The sequence below is a fragment of the Saimiri boliviensis genome, chromosome 8 (genome assembly GCF_048565385.1).
Source record: "Saimiri boliviensis isolate mSaiBol1 chromosome 8, mSaiBol1.pri, whole genome shotgun sequence".
Taxonomy (NCBI): domain Eukaryota; kingdom Metazoa; phylum Chordata; class Mammalia; order Primates; family Cebidae; genus Saimiri; species Saimiri boliviensis.
The window spans coordinates 106,311,119-106,333,416 of NC_133456.1; the positions used below are offsets into that span (position 1 = coordinate 106,311,119).

Consider the following 22,298-nt stretch of genomic DNA (forward strand, 5'->3'; position numbering starts at 1 on the left):
TGAAACCCCATCTCTGTTAAAAATACAAAAAAAAAAAATTAGCAGAGTGTGGTGGCGCACACCTGTAGTCCCACCTAGTCAGGAGGCTGAGCCAGGAGAATCTCTTGAACCTGGGAGGCAGAGGTTGCAGTGAGCCATGATCACACCACTGCACTCCAGCCTGGGTGACAGATGACAGAATGAGACTCCATCTCAAAAAAAAAAAAAAAATAAGTGTCACCTGGCTGAAAACCCATATAAGAGAAGGGAGGTTGTAGGAAAAATCAAAGGATGCTTTTGAAAGAGCTTGTTGGAAAGTCACAGGGATTGAAATATGGGAGCTGAATCACACAGATGAAGAAGAGGAAGGCTAGGGGTCACTTAGACACATCAGACCCTTGACAGTAATTTTCTTACCTTATTTTTTTGTTTGTTTTTTCTTTTTTACACAGATGCAAATGGCTTCTAAAAAATGCTGGGCTGTCACAATTTCTATCTGTGGCTACATTCTGTCTAACTTTAATAAAAGCTCCAGCAAACAGAAGTAGCAAGGGCCGTGACATACTTCCTGACCTGTACAATTCTCATAAAATACTGTTGTTTACTGGAAGCTTCTCACTCAGGGGAAGTGGGGGAGGGGCTGGGGGGAGAAAGGGGAGAAGGAAGAACAATACCTCTCCAAGCAAACCCAGACAATTAAAAGTCCCCCACAGGGCTGGGCACGGTGGCTCACGCCTGTAATCCCAGCACTTTGGGAGGCTGAGGTGGTCAGATAACCCGAAATTGGGAGTTCGAGATCAGCCTGACCAACATGGAGAAACCCAGTCTATACTAAAAATAAAAAATTAGCTGGGCATGGTGGCACATACCAGTAATTGCAGCTACTTGGGAGGCGGAGGCAGGAAAATTGCTTGAACTTGGGAGGCAGAGGTTGCGGTGACCTGAGTTGCACTCCAGCCTGGGCAACAAAAGCAAAACTCCATCTAAAAAAAAAAAGAAAAAAAGAAAAATCCACCACAGGAGACCAACATCAGGGAAGAGTTCAATAGAATAAATAATCCCGAGCTAAGAAACCTTGACACAGAGCCTCTGAAATCAAGGTCTCTGGAAAATTCAGACAGGAAAAGTTTTGTATATGGCATGACTTTTTTTTTTTTTTTTTTTTTTTTTTTTTTTTGGCACAGGCCTGGAAAATTGAAATCAAATGCTGCACAGCCAAGCAACTTCTAAGCAATTTCAAATAAGTACAGTCATAATTCATCTCTAGTCAAACAATGAGCAACAGGAAAAGTTCTAGAGGGAAAGAACACTTCTAACTTCCATTGTTCTGCAAATCCTCCCCCGCAAGCAATTTTTTCCCTTAGTTACTGAGTGGGTGTGTGATGATCATGGTTGGAACACGAGAAAAGGTAAACCATATTTTTTATTCCAGTAAAGATAAGTGTGATTATTTAAGTCTTATGTAATTCTGGCTGCATAATATGCAAGTGTGTTTGTTGGAGCAATGTGGCAGAATCAGTGTTTCTTACAGCTTACCACCCAGGTAATTGGAAAATACCCATGTGATGAGAGAATATTCCATGCGGCCCCAGTCCTGTTTTTGGCTTTGAGACTGGCCTGCAGTATCTACTGTGCAAATTGCTTAATGTCTTTCTGTTTCATAAGGGCATCTGCACAATGGCATGGGAGCGGTGCTTCTGAAACTATTTAGTGGCCGGGCGCAGTGTCTCACACCTGTAATCTCTGCACTTTGGGAGGCTGAGGTGGGTGGATCACCTGTGGTCAGGAGTTTAAGACCAGCCTCACCAACATGGAGAAACCCCGTCTCTACTAAAAATACAAAATTAGCTGGGTATGGTGGCGCATGTCTGTAATCCCAGCTACTCTGGAGGTTGAGGGAGGAGAATCACTTGACCCAGGAGGCAGAAATTGCAGTGAGCTGAGATCACGCCATTGCCCTCCAGGCTGGGCAACAAGAATGAAACTCCATCTAAAAAAAAGAAAGAGAGAGAGAGAGAGAGAGAGAAGAAAGAAAGGAGAAAGAGCCGGGCACGGTGGCTCAAGCCTGTAATCCCAGCACTTTCGCAGCCGAGGCGGGTGGATCACGAGGTCAAGAGATCGAGACCATCCTGGTCAACATGGTGAAACCCCGTCTCTACTAAAAATACAAAAAATTAGCTGGGCATGGTGGCGCGTGCCTGTAATCCCAGCTACTCAGGAGGCTGAGGCAGGAGAATTGCCTGAACCCAGGAGGCGGAGGTTGCGGTGAGCCGAGATCGCGCCATTGCACTCCAGCCTGGGCAACAAGAGCGAAACTCTGTCTCAAAAAAAAAAAGAAAAAGAAAGAAAGGAAGAAAGAGAGAGAGAAAGAGAGAAAGAAAGAAAGAAAGAAAAAAGAAAGAAAAGAAACTATTTGGAGAAGTTTCATGTTGCCGTGAGGGTACATACACTGCTCCTAAAGTTCCAATTCGTCCTAGGAAGTATTGTTACACACAGGATATTAACAACCACTACTTTCAGACCTGAGCTCTCACAGGGGTGTCCAAGGGAGATAATACAGTCATGGGTTCTTCATTTCTGTTTTTGGTTGGGTCAGTAAAGCCCCTGGAGATGGAAACTAAAAATGATGGCTTTAGGCAGCTAAAAGTCTAAAACAAAACAGAACAACAATGACAACAAAAGAAAGCAGGTTGGACAAGCTTGATACAGTTAAGACTGTAACCCCAACTTGATTCAGTGTATTAAGATTTCTTCCACCCTGAAATGTTCTGGAAGTTTATACTAAGATCACAAACACCAGTGTTTTGAGTGAACAATAAGACTTAGAAAAATGGGCCGGGTGCGGTGGCTCACGCCTGTAATCCCAGCACTTTGGGAGGTTTAAGGTGGCAGATCACAAGATCACGAGTTTGAGACCAGCCTGGCCAACATTGTGAAACCCTGTCTCTACTAAAAATATAAAAATTAGCTGGGTATGGTGGTACACACCTGTAGTCCCAGCTACTCAGGAGGCTGCAGCAGGAGAATCGCTTTAACCTGGAGGCGGAGGTTTTAGTGAGCGGAGATTAAGCCACTGTACTCCAGCTTGGGCAACAGAGTGAGACTTCATAAAAAAAAAAAAAAAATGGTGTCGAATGTGATTTTTTTTCTATTTTAAATATTTCTATTTCTATTTAAACATTTTAATAAATATTTTAAATATTGAATTAAATATTATTTAAATGGAATATTTTAAAATACTCTTTTAAATATTTCTATTTAAAATTATTGTAGACTCATAAGAAATTGCAAAAATAGTACAGAGAGGTCACATCTCCCCTGCCTCCAGCTTCCCCCAATTGTAACATCTTATATAACTATAGTACACTGTCAAAGCCAGGAAACGAACATTGGCGCCATACTCTTCACTAGATTCGGACCTCCCTGGGATTAGAACAGGTTGTATAAACAATTTGGACTCTCCTAGAGGTAATTTGAATCGTTTCCATGCAATTTATTCTCAGAAGTAACACAGTAGAGGGAATTTGCAGTTATCAGATCTTTGTATTTTGGGCAAGTTGCTTAATGGCATCAAGCCTCAATTGGCTCATCTGTGAAATGGCAATAATAATACCTACCAAGTAAGTTGTTATGAGAAAATAACTCCAGTTCAGTGAGTGCTATATATTGGGAACCCCTAAATACTAGCTTTCTTCTTCCCTTGTAAGACCACACTGTATTATTATTATTATTATTTGGTATTTTAAAGAGGTTTATTCTAAGTAGCCAATAGGAGTGACCATAATCCTGAGAAACAGTCTCAAGGGATCCTGAGAAAGTGCACCCAAGGCAGTTAAAAATTAGTTTTGTTTATACATTTTAGAAAAGCAGGAGTTACAGGCAAATAAATCAGTACGGCAGGAAGGTATACAACGGATGGTCCAAAAAGGAGAGAGATCCTGAAGCTGGCATTCACAGAAGACCACACTCTATCTCAGAGTTTTATCTCTCCTAATAATTAACCTGTTCCTTGTCTTTTTTTTCCTTTTTCCTTTCCTTTTTTTCTTTCTGTTTTTAACAAGGTCTCGCACTGTCACCCAGGCAGAAGTGCAGTGGCTATTCACAGGCACAATCATAGCTCACAGCAACCTCAACCTCCTGGGCTCAAGCAGTCCTGTTGCCTCAGCCTCTTGATAAGCTGGGACTACAAGCACATGCCATTGCACCCAGCTAATTTATTATTGTTTTTATGTTCTGTTTTTGTTTTGTTTTGTTTTGTTTTGTTTTTCAGAGCAAGGATTTCACTTTGTTGCTCAGGCTGTCTCAAGCTCCCGGGCTCAGTGATCCTCCTGCCTCAACCTCCCAAAGTGCTGGGATTAAAATGAATTTGCTGTCCCCCAAAGCACAAAGTGGCCACGCCTGGCCTCAACCTGGTTCTTGATTATGACTGTTAGGATTGTTATTTTGCTCAAACTATCTTGCCTCTTATAACCAACATTTGTGTCAAAGGCACTTCCTTATGGACGTGAAATCAGAAGTGTCAGCTCTGTTTGACTTTCATACTACTTCTCTTAGAAACAGCCCTCTACCCGCCCCCACCAAGAAAATGGCTTTAAAACTTCAAGACCACTCCACTCCATGAGGCCATCCTTGACCCAGCCATCTTGCTGGCATAGACTCTCTGTGTCCCTACAGGCCAGTATCCAAGCCAGACATGTGGGCTAAGCTAGAGTGTCATCCCATTTGTTTCTTTCCTCCGACTCCCAGGTGGCCCCTGGAACCATGGCAAGTCTTTGATGCAGGAGTCAGAAGAAGGAGGGAGTCCGGCAGTCCCTAATGATGGGGTTCTTCCTGCCTCCTCCCTGCCTCCCTGCACAGATGCACAGTTTGCACACATCGCAGCATTGGTCCTGAGGCTCACCGTACAGCCCAATTGGGCTTCTGCACATCCTAGCTTTTCTCCTGTCTCACAGTCATTTGTCTTTTATAAGCCAACTGGGCAAGTGCCATCCTTCATTGTTTTTTTGGTATGGTGCCTGCCACGTCTTAATGTTCAATTAATAAAATTACAGTAATAACCCTCCTTCTGGGCCTGGTGTTCCAGAAGCAGTGCTGGGTGGATGATGGGTCTGAGGTGGATTTTCCTGGGTCCCCAGTGGAGGTCGGAAGGTCACTGCAGTGCTAGTTGGACGAGAAAGTGGAGAGGGGCAGGTGGACGTGAAGGTTGTGTGGAAGTTATACAGACAGGAGGGGTTGAGAGAAAGAAAAGTTGGTTCAGGCGCGGTGGCTCATGCCTGTAATTCTAGCACTTTGGGAGGCTGAGGCGGGTGGATCATGAGGTCAGAAGTTCAAGACCAACCTGACCAATGTGGCAAAACCCTGTCTCTACTAAAAATACAAAAATTAGCCAGGCGTGGTGGCACGCACCTGTAATCTCAGCTACTCGGGAGACTGAGGCAGGAGAATCACTTGAACCCAGGAGGCAGAGGTTGCAGTGAGCAGAGATCACACCATTGCACTCCAGCCTGGGCGACAGAGTGAGACTCTGTCTCAAAAAAAAAAAAAAAAAAAAAAAAAAAAGTTGATGTTGGGCCTGGAGGGGGTCTCTAGGCTCAAGGAAAGCCTAAAGGTTTGTTTTGTGTGTGTTTTTGTTTGTTTTCTTTTGAGATGGGAGTCTCAGTCTGTCATCCATTCTGGAGTACAGTGGCAGGATCTTGGCTCACTGTAACTTCCGCCCTCCCAAGTTCAAGCCTCCTGAGAAGCTGGGACCACAGGCACGGGCCACCATGCCTGGCTAATTTTTTGTATTTTTGGTAGAGATGGGGTTTCACCATGTTGCTCTAGCTGGTCTCGAACTCCTGAACTCAGGCCATCCACCCACCTCAGCCTCCCAAAGTGTTGGGATGCAGGCGGGAGCCACCACACCCAGCAAAGTCTGGAGGTTTTTGTGAAGAGTTCCAACTTTGGGGTCAGATTGTTTTATTAGAATCTTGGCTCTGCCACTGACCAGGTGTGCACTTTTGGACAAATTCCATAGCCCTCCTTAGCCTCTTTCCTCATCTGTAAATGGGGATAATGATACCTACTTCTTAGATCTTGTATTGTGAAGATGGACAGAGTCCCTGCTTGACGGAAATACCGTCAGGCTCCTGAACCTTCTTCTAGGCCCAGCTGTGCACTTCCTTGTAAAATCTACTTTCAGGAAGAACCCTGCTAAGTCAGTTTACCAAGAACCCCCGACCGTGTGTATCTGATCAGCTTCCCCATCTGATCATCCCGGCCCGGCCCTGCCAGGGGATGTCTGATCTTCAAGAATCCTGTTGGAATCCCCCTTCCCCCTGATGTTTCCTCTTAGTAATTTTTCATTTCCCACCTCCCACCCTGGTCCTCGGTTATAAATCCCCACCTGCTTCTGCTGGATTCAGAACTGAGCCCAATCTTTCTCCCCCACTGCAAAATCTCATGGTAGGCCCTACACCTATTTCGATGGTTCCACCGAGGGTCTTCTTTGCTGTGCTTTAACTTGTGTCACGGAATACTCTTTTTTCTTTAGTAGGACCAACATTTTTAAGGCACCTAGGGCCTGAAAAGATGTGGATTTCCTCCCCACCCTAATCCCTAGGACTACCCAAGCACCACTCCACCTGAAGCTGTCCACCCGCTAACACGTAGGCACTGAAGGCTATGCTGGCTTAGGCAGTGCTCTGGAGGATCTTTAACGCTGGGTGTCAAATCTACGTTGGGGGACACAGCTCGATTCAGATGGCACCCGGGGGGGTCACACCCAGACAGGATGTCTCTGCCGCCGCTCGGGTGACCTGGTGTGATGGGAAGGCCTCCGCCCTGAGAGGCAGGTCTGGCTCCTTCTGCGGGGCTGCGGGGATGGGGCAGACCAGGGCCGTGTCGCCGGGGGACGGCGAGGGGCGCGAGCCAGGGGCGCCGGGAGGGGGCTCCCTCGTCCCTTAGCGCGGCTGCCGCCAGGTGGCACCACGGGCCCGAGGCCTGAGCCCGGACGGCGGCGGCGGGCGGGGCAGGAAAGGGTTAAGGAGCTGGCGGAGTCGCAGCCTGCGCCGCGGCTCTTCGGGGAAACCCGGCGCGGGGCGCGGGAGGGAGCGGCCGGGGCGGCGGGGCCGGGCCAATCGGGCGGCGGGCCCGGCGCGCGGAGCCAGCGACATGGAGGGGGGCGCGGCGCCCGGCCGCCCGTGACGCGCCGCCGCCCGGCCCGCTCTCGGCGAGCCCGAGCCGCCGCCGGCCCCGCGGCGGAGATGAGCAGGTCCACGGCGCTGCTGCTGTGCCTGCTGGGCTGCCACGTCTGGAAGGCGGTGACCAAGACGCTGCGGGAGCCCGGCGCCGGAGCGCAAGGTCGGTGGGCGGCGGCGGGGCCGGGGGCTTTGTGTCGCGCCGGGCCTGGCGCGGAGGCGGCGGCGGCGGCGGCGGCGGCGGGAGGGTCCCGGGCCGCGTGGTGGCGGCGCAGCCCGAGCCGCAGCGGGAGCCTCTGGGCCTGCAGCCCCCGCATCGCGCTCCCGAGGGGCGGCGCGGGCCGGGGGCGCGGGGTGACCCGGGAGGAGGCTCCTGGGACCGGGGGCCGGGGTGGGCGGGGGAGCGGGTGGCTCCAACTGCTGTCGCCGCTGCGGCGGGGGCTCGTCTGGATGCGCCGGGGGTCCCCTTTATGCTGCGCCTCGGACACGCGGCTCTGTCTCTGCTGCCGCTGCGGACACAGGGGCCGCCCAGGGCGCGCCGCCCGATCCCGCTTCCCGCTCCGCGCTCCCTGCGCCGGGCTCGGGTCCTAGAAGCCCCAGCTCTGGGGCTGCGCTGGGCCCTATTGTTGTGGCGGGAGGGGGCGGCCGCCGCCCCGGGGTGCCCCCTGCGTCCTGGGACCCCGAGGTCCGCGGCCGCTGCCTGCCACCAGCCACCAGCCTGCCGCAGTTTGGGAAAGTTTGGGGGGTCCTCTCCCCCTGCCTATCTGACGTCTCTTCCAGACCATAAGGGATTTGTTCAGCCACCCAGGATTTTCTCTGGAAGGGGAGAAAGAATTGAACTGGGAGGCCCTCATCGCAACCACCCCCCCAAAAAAAATTCTTTGCAGGTCTGTTTGTCGCCAGCTTGTGCCTTTTGTCTCATCTTTGGCCCTCGCAAATCTGCTTTCCAGCCCCGGCAGTAACGTGTTCGCCTCTGAGAATGGCCACGAGCCTGCCTTTTGTTTTTAAAATAAGCGTTTTTTGAGGGGAGTCTCCCCCATTCCCCACCCCCGCGAAGCTTCCTTGGCACATTTTTGTGGCAACAGCGTCAAGGGTTTCTCTGTTACTGGTGTTTTCTAAAGGGCGACTGAGGCCCGCAGATGAGCCTCTGCGTTCACCCAGGGCACCGCTCAGGTCTCCGTGAGAGAGCTCCCTGCAGCCCTGTAGAACCCCCGGATTCCGAGCCCAAGGCCTATCCTCGCAGAAGGATGTGTGTCCTGCAAAGTCCGCCCTGCAGGCCAAAGGAACGAGGAGGGCTGCCTCCGAGGGTCTCCTTAATGGGACCCTATGGGACCCTCTTTCCTCGGTTAACCCGCCCAAGATGCCTGTTGCCAGGGGGAGGACAGACTCTGCCAACAGTGTGTGGGGTTGAGTTTGTTGCCTACATGTTGAGTTGAAGGTTTTCATATCCAGCATTTGCGGTATCATTTCCTGATGTATCTTAAATGCATTGCTGCTGCTATAGCCATGGTAGAATATGACCGTTATGAATTGTGTTTTAGTTTTAGTCATGCATGTCATGGAAGAGGGGACAACCACAAAATACAAAAGGCCTATATGTCTCTTGGTGTAGGAAACACATGTTTAGGACATTAGATCATCAGGGTTGCGTTGTAGCTTCTTTTATTAATACCCTACTGCTTTTTGCATTAGCTATTTTAGAGTATGATATTTGCTCTTCAGCGAGGCCGTTAATTTTAAAGAGCAAGTTGCATTTTTCATTTTGTACTTGAAATACCAATATATGGAAATATTAAATTCATGCGCTTCTAAAATAGAGAAAGGAAGACATGGCTTCAGTTTCATACACACACACACACACACACACACACGCATATGCACACACACACACACACACACACACACATATATGCGCGCGCGCACACACACACACACACACACACACACACACACACAGAGGTTTAGGTCTAAGACCACTTTTTACCCAGCTCTTCTGCTAAAAATCAGCCTGGGGAAACCAAACTCTCAGAAATGGAATATTCTGAGAAGTAGGAGAGAAATGGTCAAGGTGAGAAGAGATTTCTGCCGTGGCTGGCGGTGGCTTAGTGTAGGGTATGGTTGCAGTGGAAGATCAAGTATCTCGGCACAGTTTTCCCCTTTCCTTTGTTCTTATCTACTCTAAGGATGGCTTTTTAAAGCCTTGAGCCCAGGAGCTCTATTAGAAATCAGGTCTCACTACCTGGCGTCTGGATTTTGAGCTAGTAGCATTTTTAAGGTAATGGACAATTGCTCCTCTGACATTAGAAGGTTACTTCCAACTCGCTGAGTTCTTCAAACCATTTTGATGTCCACTTGCTATGTTATAGTGTAGTTTTAAAATTCATGTGTTCTCTACTCTCCTGGATCCTGTACACAATGAAGACAAATGCTGTTATCAGATTTCACTTTACATTTCCCACAGTGGGTTGTAGGTTGTTTGCATACAGTTGGTACTCAGAAGGTAAGCATCAAAGCTAGCTAATAACTACACCGTAACGCAACTTTTAGTCATCATCATTGGCATGCATTTTAAGAAGAAAAGTCCAGTGTTTACCTTCTCTAAAAGCTAATTTGTAAGAGTTTTGCTTTTATGTAGAATCTGTTGTTTGAATCATTCTTTGAACAAGCATTGCCCATACATCTTATACACCAACAAGATTTGGAAATTACTTTGGTAAAACTACTTAGAGACCGCAAACATAGGGAAAGTATATACTGTAGTGTTCCAACTAGATTGCTGGAACTAAATGACATCTTTTTTATTAAATGAGTCTTTATGTCACTTAAGGAAGCTAACATCTGCAAAATTTCTTGGCATTACTTTGCTTTTTATATATTCAAGATAAAATTGGAGGTTTGGCATCAGGCTCTCTTCCCGTAGCTGCTTTGAACCGGCAAAGTGATTTCCATTGCCACAATCAGTTGTCCAGTGAGGCTTGGCTTTGTTCGTCATGAATTTGACCTAGCTCTAGACTATGACTGTTTTTATTAAGTGTTTCCTCTCAGTTGCTCTGGAGCATTTATAGTATCTAATTTATTTTCTGGGAATTTTTCAGAAACTGTTGTTCAAAAGTATTGACGCATTTTGACTTTCTTCACCTCTTTTATGAAACTGTAATGAGGCCGGTTCAATAGAGAGGGCTGTCCTAGAAGAGTCGTAAGCAATGCAGATGTACTCTTTAGGGATGTATTTTTGAAGCTCAGCGCTCTTATTTATGTGCCAAAAGGAAGGTCAGAGCTAGGTTAAGAACGTCATGCTCAGACATCTTATTGGATGGCGTTTATTTTGTTGCTGGTTATCTAGCAGGTGTTTGAAGCAAACCAGTGCACTGAAAGGCAAGGTGTTTTGGAGTGATGGGCTGGCTTTTTGCTCATCTCAGAGAAGCTGCAATCTTTCATAACATTTGAGGTCAATGATTGGCTCCCTCTCCTCTAAGAGTTCTGTTCCTTGCCAAACTCAAACTTCAGTTATTAGAACACTGGGATCTGTTGAAAGACCGCGAAGCCATGTAAGGTATCAGGAGGGTCATCCAACAAGCCTGACTTATGGTGACATTATATTAAGTGCATGACATCTAAATAAAACTCATGGGCTCACATCCTGGGAAACTGCAGGCACTGGACTTATAGAGGCCGCTGGGCTTCATTGCAAGCCAGGTGTGAGGGCTTCATACAGGAGCAGGAGTAATCTCTAGGGAACTTCTGGAAAAGTCTTTGAAATGACTTCATGAATTATTTTTGTATCTTATTTGTACTTGTCTACAATACTTTGCAACTTATAGGTTGTTACCTTAACATCCTATAACCAAAAGAAGGAAAATAGTGCCTGCATTTCTAAACAAATAGCTTTCAAGTATTAATAATTTCTCAGTTTTAATTAATTCTTTATTTTAAACAAATTACCAACATCTCAGTAAATCAAACTGAGCATCTTTACTGTTGCTGGCAAATACTAATTTGAAATTTTTAGTAAATATTAATTTACTACTTTTAGTAAACACTACGTACCAAGAAAACATAGACAGCAGGTGTGTATAATGCTGTATGGTGAAGAAAAAGTTGAATAAAGCATATTTTAGAGATTGAGAGAGAGGAGTTTGTCCTGCGATGACAAATACCTTGCGTACTTTTTGTGAAACATGTTTAGTGGAAATTATACCTATCAGTAATGCTGTTATCGTTTGATGAAGTTACAGAGAAGTTTTTTTAAACAAATCATTTTCACTTAACCTCACCGAATATGACTTTAGGACTCATAAAGGCAACAGTTCTAGCTAAACGACTCAATTCCAAGAAACACAGAAGTGAATACTTTTTAAATGTGTTTTAGAAATTAAGTTTCAAGCGGACACAGTTGCTCATGCCTGTAATCCCAGCACTTTGGGAAGCTGAGGTGGGTGGATCACTTGAGGTCAGGAGTTCGAGACCAACCTGGCCAACATGGTGAAACTTCATCTCTACTAAAAATACAAAATGTAGCTGAGTGTGATGGTGGGCGCCTATAATCCCAGCTACTTGGGATGTTGAGGCAGGAGAATTGCTTGAACTTGGGAGGCAGAGGTTGTAGTGAGCAGAGATCGCGCCACTGCACTCCATCTTGGGCAACAGAGTGAAACTCCATCTCAAATAAATAAATAAAATAAATTAAGTTTCAGTACTCGACCATTTAATGTATGAAATATCAGTTTTTTAAAAAGATATTCTGCAGTGTAACAGCATTCCCTGAATTAAGAAAACCATTATTTAAAAAATAAATCCAACTCATAAATAAGCAAAATTTGAGGTAGCTAACCACTTTAAAAGGAGCTTCAGGATAAGTTCCCCTGAACAGCTGAGTCAGCATATGTAAGATGACTTCACCTTCTCTGGTCAAGCCTCTGTTTCATTTGCCAGCTCCTCTTACTCCGAGATTCACATCTGTCCATCTGCAAACATTTGCTCTTTTCTCTTTCTTTCTTTCTTTCTTTCCTTTTCTGAGCCAGAGTCTATCTGAGCCAGAGTCTATCCCCTAGGCTGGAGTGCAGTGGTGCAGTCTCAGCTCACTTCAACCTCCACATCCCGGTTGAGATAATTCTCCTGCCTCAGCCTCCCTAGTAGCTGGGATTACAGGTGTGTGCTACTGCACCTGGCTAATTTTTTATGTATTTTTAGTAGAGATGGGGTTTCACCATGTTGGCCAGGCTGGTCTTGAACTTCCAACCTCAGACAGTCCGCCCACCTTGGCTGCCAAAGTGCTGGGATTACAGGCATCAGCCATCACACCGAGTCCTTCTTTTCCTTTCATTTTTCTTTTCAGAACTTAATCTATACAAATTCTAGGAATTAAGCTCCTCTGTGTGGCTGACTCTGGCTTTCCCATCTTTAGTTGATGTCATAGCTACATCTTTCTATGTCCAGCTAGCTGGTAGACACCTCCACTTCAGCACTTCAGGTTTACCTCAAACTCCTTGTCCTTTCTTCTTCTGCAGCCCGGCATCCCTGCTTCTCTGTTAACCAGACTCGAAATCTGAGTGTCTGCTCACCTTCCTTCCCTCCCTTGAAATCTGTACAGTAGGAATCTTATAGATGCTTTTATGTAGCAAATGTTAGTGCCAGAAGGATCATGGGGATCAAGTTGATCTTCCTTGTTCTGGAGATGAGGAAACCCAGGCCAGGTGACCTAAAGTTATTGTGCTCTCTGGCCACTCAGGCATCATGGTAGTACAATAATGGCTCCAAAATGTCCATGTCCTAATCCCTGGAACCTGAATGTGACTTTATCTAGCTAAAGAGACTTTGTCTTGGTGATTCAGTTAAGGATCTTGAGACGAGAAGATTATTCTGAAACATTATCCAGCTGGGCCTATTGTAATCAATCACAAGAGGGAAGCAGGAAGGTCAAAATCAGAGGAGATGTGCTAATAGAAAAAGGGTCCAAGTCAGAGAGAGACTGAAGATGCTACATGGGTAGCTTTGCAGATGGAGGAAGGGGCTAGGAGCCAAGAAATGCAGGCGGCCTCAAGAAGCCAGAAAAGGCCAGGAAACCGACTCTCCCCTATAACCTCCAGAAGGAATGCAGGCTTGCTGACAGCTTGGCTATTTAGCCCAATGAAACTGATTCTGGACTTCCGACCTCCAGGACTGTGAGATTACAAGTGTGTGGTTTCCAGCCACTGAGTGTTTGATCATTTGTTATGGCCGCAATAGGAAACTCACACAGACCCTAACTCCTAAAAACTGGACTAGAGATTCACCCACATAGGCAGGACAGGGGTGTAGCATGGACTGCTTTTTGGAACCAAGCGCCTGAAATTACATTGGGAAAAATGCATGGAGTCCTTGCATCAGTTTAACAAAATTCTGCCAAACTAGAGCCTTGACAAGGGCCCTTGGGGACCATCTCAAGGACACCCACCGTCACCAGAATAACTGTTTTCCTTCCGGATGAGGCTATAACTTTTCTTTTCTTCGGGTACATCAAGTATGCTGTGTTCCCTGCAGAGCTGGGATTCACACCAGCAGGGAGAACACGTAGCCTCTGAAACTCCTGCCAAAAGCCACTTTCAGAAGTCTTGCTGGCTTTTTAGCTGTGCTCTAATTCTTGTTGAAACATACGTATTAGTAACCAAATGAACTCAAAGAAAGCCAGGATGGGTTGTTGCCATAGTCCCTGATGCCTTGATGTAATGAAATGTTAGGGACCCCCCGCCCTCCAGCCACCCGACTTGAATCGCCTCCCAATTGTCCTCCCCAAGACTCAGCATAGCTCCTCTGAGATTGCTCCACCTGTCTTAGGCAAATGCAGCCCACCAGCTCCCCAGCCCAGGGTCATTTGAACAATCGAAGAAGCCCCGGTGTGGATGAGGGAGGAGCACTATGGAAACCCTGGACAGGCCTTGACACTGCACCTGTTGGGGAATGGAGGAAGGGGGAAGTTGTTTGCTCTCCTGCAATTTCCATCTCGTTTGGGAGGAAAAGGATCAGGTTCAGCAGAGCCCAGAGAGGGGAGACAGGTGACATTTGGGGAGGGTCTGGAACAGAAGCTGAAGAGGTCGCTGATGCCTTGGTGGAGTCATATGGGACTCCATCCAACCTCATGTCCTAGGAGAAGGGGAAGGATGACGAACTGTCCTGGCGTCAGCCTCCTGCCAACGAACTGAACTGAAGGCTGCAGAGAAGCTTGAACCTTCTCGATGTCTGGGCTTTGGCCAAAAGGTAAATAAATAATGGAGGAAGGGAATGAATCACTCAGTTATTTTAAGGCTGATGACCTTGCCACAGGTTAAGGTAGCATCCTTGTCTCTCTCTCTCATAGCTATGACATAGTATTCATTCATTTCTCCTGATTCCCACTCCATGTCTGTCTTAGCCCTTCACAGGTCCTTGCCAAAGATAGCGTCATCTTCATCTCTCTCAGTTTTAATTTGTTCTTTCAACTCAAAACTCTCTTTCATGTTGTCTGTCTTCAAGCACCATTTAATTCACGTTCCTGTCCTGCAGAATAATGCGAAGTATGTCCCTTTTGCCCAAAACGTTAAGCCTAGATGACAGAACCCGGCCTTTGTGACCTCCGTGCCTGCCCTCACATGCCTTTCCCTCTGTCTCCTGTTCTTCACCAGTTCAAATCGTTTCTAGAACATTCCTTTATCCTCCTTTCCATGGTTGCTCTACACCGCCACTTCCTACATCTGTAGCTGTCCTCTCTTCTGCTCTTGAAATCAAGTTCCTAAATCTTAGCATCTGCTGTATGAAGACAGTGTGCCAAATACTTACCGGACAAAAAGACGTGGTCTGTCCAGGAGGGGGCATTATATTTTTTGCATAAGCTTGATTGTTTTGCAGTTCTTTTTTTTTTTGAGACGGAGTTTCGCTCTTGTTACCCAGGCTGGAGTGCAATGGCACGATCTCGGCTCACCGCAACCTCCGCCTCTTGGGTTTAGGCTATTCTCCTGCCTCAGCCTCCTGAGTAGCTGGGATTACAGGCACACGCCACCATGCCCAGCTAATTTTTTGTATTTTTAGTAGAGACGGGGTTTCACCATGTTGACCAGGATGGTCTCGATCTCTTGACCTCGTGATCCACCTGCCTCGGCCTCCCAAAGTGCTGGGATTACAGGCCTGAGCCACCGCGCCCGGCTGTTTTGCAGTTCTTACCTCTGAAAGTTTACAATCCTTTTGGAAAATAAATGGAAAAATAAATGCCTAAAGTGAGAAGGACATCTAGATGGTAGTTTTTATGTAATTAGGCATGAGTCTCTTGATTCACATGAAACTCACTAACTCTTATATGACTAAAAAAAGGTTCAGCTACCGGTTATCGATAATTTTGTTGTTGTTGTTGTTATTGTTTGAGACAGAGTCTCACTCTGTTGCCCAGGCTGGAGTGCAGTGGTGCAATCTCAGTTCACTGCAGCCTCTGCCTCCTGGGTTCAAGTGGTTCTCCTGCCTCAGCCTCCCCAGAAGCTGGAATTGCAGGCGCATACAACCACATCTGGCTAATATTTGTATTTTTAGTAGAGATACGCTTTTGCCATGTTGGCCAGGCTGGTCTCGAACTCCTGACTTCAGGTGATCTGCCTGCCTTGGCATTATATGACTGGAAAAAGGTTCAGCTACTGGTTATCGGTAATTTTGTTGTTGTTGTTGTTTGAGACAGAGTCTTGCTCTGTCACCCAGGCTGGAGTGCAGTGGCACGATCTCAGCTCACTGCAACCTCTGCCTCCTGGGTTCAAGTGATTCTCCTGCCTCAGCCTCCCCAGTAGCTGGAATTACAGGCACACGCCACCACGCCTGGCTAACTTTTGTATTTTTAGTAGAGATGGGCTTTTGCCATGTTGGCCAGGCTGGTCTCAAACTCCTAACCTCAGATGATCTGCTTGCCTTGGCCTCCCAAAGTTCTGGGATTACAGGTCTGAGCCACCACACCGGCCAGTAATGTTTATTTCTAGATATTTCAAGGAGCTATGCACAGTGGGACACAGAAGTCTTATTTCAAGGAGAATAAGCATGCAGTCCATCACTGAGTGTTCCTAAAAGTTATAAATTAAGTAGAAGAGGAGAGGCCCTAGTTGATCAGATATTTAAAGCAGCTACAGCAAAGACCGGACAATACTGGTGCTTCAATGATTTTCATCGTCATTGGGAATCTCTGAATAATAATGATGGAAGAATTAGGTCAAGCTGTCTTCTGTTCCTTAAACTGGACTCAAAGATAAGATGATCAAATGTGGATTTCATATGTTCATCCATATTTGGAACTCTTAATGTTATATGAAATGTATAAGGACTCTCAAATGTGAGAACTAGCAAGATCTTTTGGAATTTTGGGAAGTAGCAATTGGCTTAGGAAAAGATACCTTGGAAGTGAGAATTTAGTTTACCAGAGATTATTATTTTGTTTGTCTTGCTTTAATCTGTACCCCAGAAGGATAGAGAGGCATGTATTTAATGAGAAAAGGCTCAGCTAGTTCCAAATCAGATGAACATTTCAATTTTCTTAAATGTACTATTTTGAGCTCAGAATTTGAATAGGAAAATGATTGAGTTTGTATTGGAGAGATTTCTAATGTCATTTTGGCAGAGCGGAATGAAGAGCAGCACTAAATGCTTTGATTAAAGTTGTCCCCATTCCAAAAGTGAATCCTATCAGTAAGGTTTACGATATCTTTTTTCTTTTTCTTTTCTTCTTCTTTTTTCTTTTTTCTTTTTTTTTTTTTTAAACAGAATCTTGCTCTGTCGCCCAGGCTGGAGTACAGTGTCATGATCTCAGCTCACTGCAACCTCTGCCTTCTGGGCTCAAGCGATTCTCCTGCCTCACCCTCCTGAGTAGCTGGGACTACAGGTGCACACCACCTCCCTTGGCTAGTTTTTGTATTTTTTTGTAGAGACAGGGTTTCACCACGTTGGCCGGGCTGGTCTGGAACTCCTGACCTCAGGTGATCCGCCTGCCTCGGCTTCCCAAAGTGCTGGGATTACAGGCATGAGCTGCCGCGCCTGGCAAGACTTCTGATTTCAAGAACAGCTATTAGTAGCCCAGTCTCAATGAATGACGTTCATTTTCTTCCTCTTTATTCTGACATTATTTGAGTGTGGTTGTGGTGTGGTTTCTGTGCACCACAATTATGGCTTAAATCTCTTCTCTCACAGTGGAGTCAATAAGAAGCGTATTCTAAGGAAAATATATATTAACAGAGAGAATTAAAGCACATGTACCTTGTATTTTAACATTTTATTATAAGTAACATTTACTATTGTTTTAGTTGCTTAATTAATAATTTATCCTTTATAATTAATTATATTTTATTAATGATTTGGATGAGGACACCGATTATAATTTCTTATAAAACAAAGTAAAAAGAGGGCTTGCAAAAGTTAGATCCAAATTTAGATCGAAAAAGTAATAACCCTTTGTAGGCAGTAACTATGGCAATAACAAAGTTGCAGCATAGCATGGGTTAATTTTATCTTGATCCATGGGGAAAAGACTTAGATCTTTTAGGTGACTATAACATTAACTGAGTAAAAAGTGCGGGTTGATTACCAGCACTGCCAGGGTAATGTTGGGCTGCCTTGATGAAGGCGTGGTTTCCAGAAAGCAGATTGGGGCATACTCTTACTGTGTTATGAGCGGATCTGACGATACGTAGATGATTGTCATTGGTCCCAGATGCCAGACATGTTCAAAGGAGAGCTTGAAATCAGGTCTCCTGGAGTCACATGCTCTGGTTGTCCATGTGATATGATACTGTTACCCATTTATGATGTTTGCCGGTGCTGGGCTGGACTGGCACGCCTCTGGGCCCACCCATCCCTGTGACAGGAACGACACTGTCCCTGGTCATGACAAGCTCAGCCGTGGAATAGCTGAAGTGAGCTAATCAGAAGGAAGAAATCCAGGATTTTTTGTTAAGCATAGCTGCTAAAGGGGTAGCTTCAAAGTCTTGTTTGTGAAAGATGGTTCAATTCCAGAGAGTATTTTGATCTAGAGGGAAAACAGCTAGGGAAACATGTTAGGGAACTTCGATATTTTCATTGTATTTGTTTTCCATTGCTACCTTAACAAACTGCCACAAATGGAGCAGTTTAGCCACCCATTATTGTCTTACCATTTACGTGGGTCAGAAGTTTGGATACAGACAGCATGGTTCTGCCAAGTCTCTGCTTAGGGTCTCACAAGGTCAAAATCAAAGCATCGGGGCCAGGTGCAGTGGCTCACACCTGCAGTCTCAAAACTATGGGAAGCCAAGGTGGGAAGACTGCTTGAGCCCAGGCACTCAAGACCACCCTGGACAACATAGCAGGACTCCATCTCTACAAAAAATTAAAAAATTAGCCAAGCACAGTGGAGCACACCAGTGGTCCCAGCTACTCAGGAGGCTGAGGTGGGAGGATCACTTGAGCCTGGGAGCCTGCGGTGAGCTATGATCACATCACTGCATTCCAACCTAAGCAACAGAGCAAGACCCCGTCTCAAAAAAATAAAAAAGTAAAAACAGCATCAGGTGGGCCATGTTCCTCTTTGGAGGCTCTGGAGAAGAATCCTTTTACAAGCTCAACCATGTTGTTAGAATTCAGTTCTTTGCCAATTCAGGACCGAGTTAGTCCCGATTGCTTTGCCAGAAGCCTTTCTGACCTCCGTGAGGCCACCTGCGTTCCTTGTCACCTTGTCCCTTCCATTGCCAAACCAGCAAGAGTGCACCCAGGCCTCCTGCATGCCCACTCGCTGTGACTCACCTTTCTGCCATGTCTGTTTGGCTATAGTGGAGAAAGTTCCCTGCTTTTAGGGGCTCATTCAGGATAGTCTTAAAATCCATAGCCCTAATGACCTCTGCAGTCCCCCTCCCGACTTTTTTTTTTTTTTTTTTTTTTTTTTCCCCGAGATGGAGTCTCGCTCTGTCACCAGGCTAAAGTGCAGTGGCATGATCTTGGCTCACTGCAGCCTCCATTTCCCAGGTACAAGTGATTCTTCTGGCTTAGCCTCCTGAGTAGCTGAGACTACAGGCACACACCACCATGCCCAGCTAGTTTTTCTACTTTTAGTAGAGACAAGGTTTCACCATGTTGGCCAGGATGGTCTCGATCTCTTGACCTTGTGATCCACCCACCTCAGCCTCCCAAAGTAGTGGGATTACAGGTGTGAGCCACTGCAACCGGCCTGCTGTCCCTTTTTAACACAACATATTGACAGGTTCCAGGGATGAGGATGTAGATGTCTTTGGAGGATTCATTCTGCCTGCTCAGCTAAAATACGGAGGATGAATAATGGACTCCCTGTCCATTGTACTGGAAGGACAATTTCTCTGCCCTTGGGGATGTTGAGAAGGAGGAAGAAGACTGCTGATAGTGTCCTCTCGGGTTCTGGGCAAGTGCTTCCCTGTCCCTTTCCTCCCTGAGACTTTAGAACCTACCGTGAACACACGTTGCAAGGAAAACAGGCAGCTTATGCAATCCTGAAAGCTGTATTTAAAGTGGTGCTGAGTTTTGGCATGTTGACTTTGAGACCCCGGGAGTGAAGTTTGTTTAGATAACTGATTTATTAAATTCTTTGAATTGTCAATATTGATTTGTCTGCTGTACTTAATGTTAAATTGATACAATAGAGACAGGCACTATCATCTTCCTTAACCTGGACACATAAAACTAACAATGACTATTAGCAAACGTGTCGCATGCTTCTTACATGCCAGACAGTATGCAAAGGAGCTTGACAGATAATCTTATGTAATCTTCGCGTCAATTGCATGCAGCGTAAATATCATTCTCCCTTTGTAGAAGGGGACTGTGAGGTGCAAAGACATTAAATGACTTACCCAAAGTTGAACGTTAATTGGAAGAGTCTACCGTTATGTGTGAGACCGCCTGGACTTCACCCCTGGACTGCGCTGCTTTATGACTTCAATAATTACATTATCATTTCACACCATGTTGATCCTCAGCATTTTACCAATGTAAATAAGGGGCTTTTCATGGGCCTGGTAATTTTTATGAACAAAGATGGAAACACCCATGTATGGTTCCTGTTTGCCTTTGAACCACGGAAAGCGACCTTGAGCATCTTTTATGAGCAAAGCTTGATACTTGATACTGCATAGGATCCAGATGTGTAGAAAAGATAAGAAGCTCCCACAAATAACTCTCATGAGCTCTTGGGGAGGTCCAATAGAACAGAGTGGGATTTGGGTTTATACCCAGCTGGGATTGGGGGAATCTTCTGGCTTGCGTGTTCAGAGCGCATTGTATGGCAAACTGTTTATATAAAAATAGAAATGTGTTTGAACTTAGCGATGGGTGAGTTGGGGTAGGGAAGGTTGAGGTGTTGAGTAAAACGTTCAGGTATGATTGGATTCCAGGGCGTAATGAGATGCCTTTTTTCTCCTTTTGGCATAGAGTGAGGGCTTTCTTTGCTCTGAAGTAACTGTGAACTACCAGTATTTATTTAGTATTTGAACTTGTAAAAGTTTAGTCTTTTTCTTTCTTTAAAAAAAAAAAAATAGCTGCTGGCTAGGCACAGTGGCTCACGCCTGTAATCCCAGCCCTTTGGGAAGCTAAGGCAGGAGGATCGCTTGAGCCCAGGAGTTCAAGGCCAGCCTGGAAAACCTGGGGAGACCTCATCTCTACACAAAATTTAAAAATTAGCAGGGCATGGTGCAGGCACTTGTGGTCCCAGCTACTTGGGAGGCCGAGGCAGGAATATCCCTCAAGCTCAGTCATTGGAGACTGCAGCGAGCCATGATCATGTCAGTGTACTCCAGCCTGGGTGACAGAGCAAGACCTTGTCTCAGAAAATAAACAGCTTTCCACTTCCTCTTTGCTTGTACAAAGACTCAGAATACTCATTTTAAACTGATATTATTGTGGGACTGTAAGAGGTTTGTTTTTCCAGTTTATCTCATGAAAAGTGTCAGTCATACAAAGAAATGGAAAACATTTTGCAGGGAATACCCATACATATCACTAAGGCTCTATAATTAACACCTTATTATACTTGCCTTATTACTTGCCTACTCATTTATTCACCCTTCTATCCATCCATTAATCATATTTTATGCATTTTAAAGTATGTCTCAGGTATCAGCGCCCTTTCCCCTAAATAAATACTTCAGCATGTATCTCATTAATTAGTGTTCCATATTTACTATGCTTTTTTTTTTTTCCACTTAGGGAAATTTACATACCAGGAAATTCACAAATACTAAGTGCTAACGTAGGCATACACATACACAGCTCAAAACCCTATCAAGGTACCGAATATTTCCATCATTCCAAAAAGGTCCCTCATTAACTTCCTAATAAATCCCTGCCTCTACTCTTTAGGGCTGTTCTGATTATTTTCTGATTATTTTCTGTTCTGATTATTTTCTACTACAGATTAGTTTTCTATCTATTTTAGACCATCATATAAATGAAGTATGTACTCTGGTACTCTGGTTTCTTTTATTCTCCATGAATTTTCTGAGATCCATTCATTTGTTTTTGTTTGTTTGTTTGCTTTGAGATGGAGTCTTGCTCTGTCACCCAGGCTGGAGTATAGTGGCGCAATCCGGGCTCACTGCAACCTCTGCTTCTCAGATTTGAGCAATTCTCCTGCCTCCGCCTCCTGAGTAGCTGGGATTACAGGCACTCACCACCATACCCAGCTTAGTTTTGTATTTCTAGTAGAGACAGGGTTTCACCATGTGGCCAGGCTGGTCTCGAACTCCTGAACTCAGGTGATTCACCCGCCTTGGCCTCTCAAAGTGCTAGGATTACAGGCATGAGTCACTGTGTCCTGCCTTTTTTAAAAAAAAAAAAAAAATTTGAGACGATGTCTCACTCTATTGCCCAGGCTGGAGTGTAGTGGTGTAATCTCTGCTCACTACAACCTCTGCCTCCCAGATTCAAGTGATTCTCCTGCTTCAGCCACCCGAGTAGCTGGAATTACAGGCACCCACCACTGCATCTGGCTGATTTTTGTATTTTAGTAGAGACAAGTTTTCACCATGTTGGCCAGGCTGGTCTTGAACTCCTGACCTCAGGTGATCCACCCACCTCCACCTCCCAAAGTGCTGGGATTTCAGGTGTGAACCACCATGCCTGGTCCTGTTTCCCTCTTTAAAGGAAACCCGAGTACATTTGCCATTTGGA

General features: G+C 45.7%; 1 protein-coding gene across 2 annotated transcripts in view; it reads left to right on the plus strand.

Moving 5' to 3' along the window:
• The first annotated feature begins 7,001 nt into the window (after positions 1 to 7,001).
• The window catches only part of FAM171A1 (family with sequence similarity 171 member A1), a 150,598-nt gene continuing 135,301 nt past the window's right edge, over positions 7,002 to 22,298 (plus strand). The window contains exon 1 of one of the 2 annotated variants that reach the window (XM_039478731.2): positions 7,002 to 7,320. In XM_039478731.2, the coding sequence (XP_039334665.1) occupies positions 7,224 to 7,320 (97 nt within the window). In that variant the 5' untranslated portion in view covers positions 7,002 to 7,223. Of the gene's footprint in view, positions 7,321 to 7,827; positions 14,391 to 22,298 lie in introns of those variants that run through there. The other variant, XM_074404989.1, reaches the window with a different exon arrangement.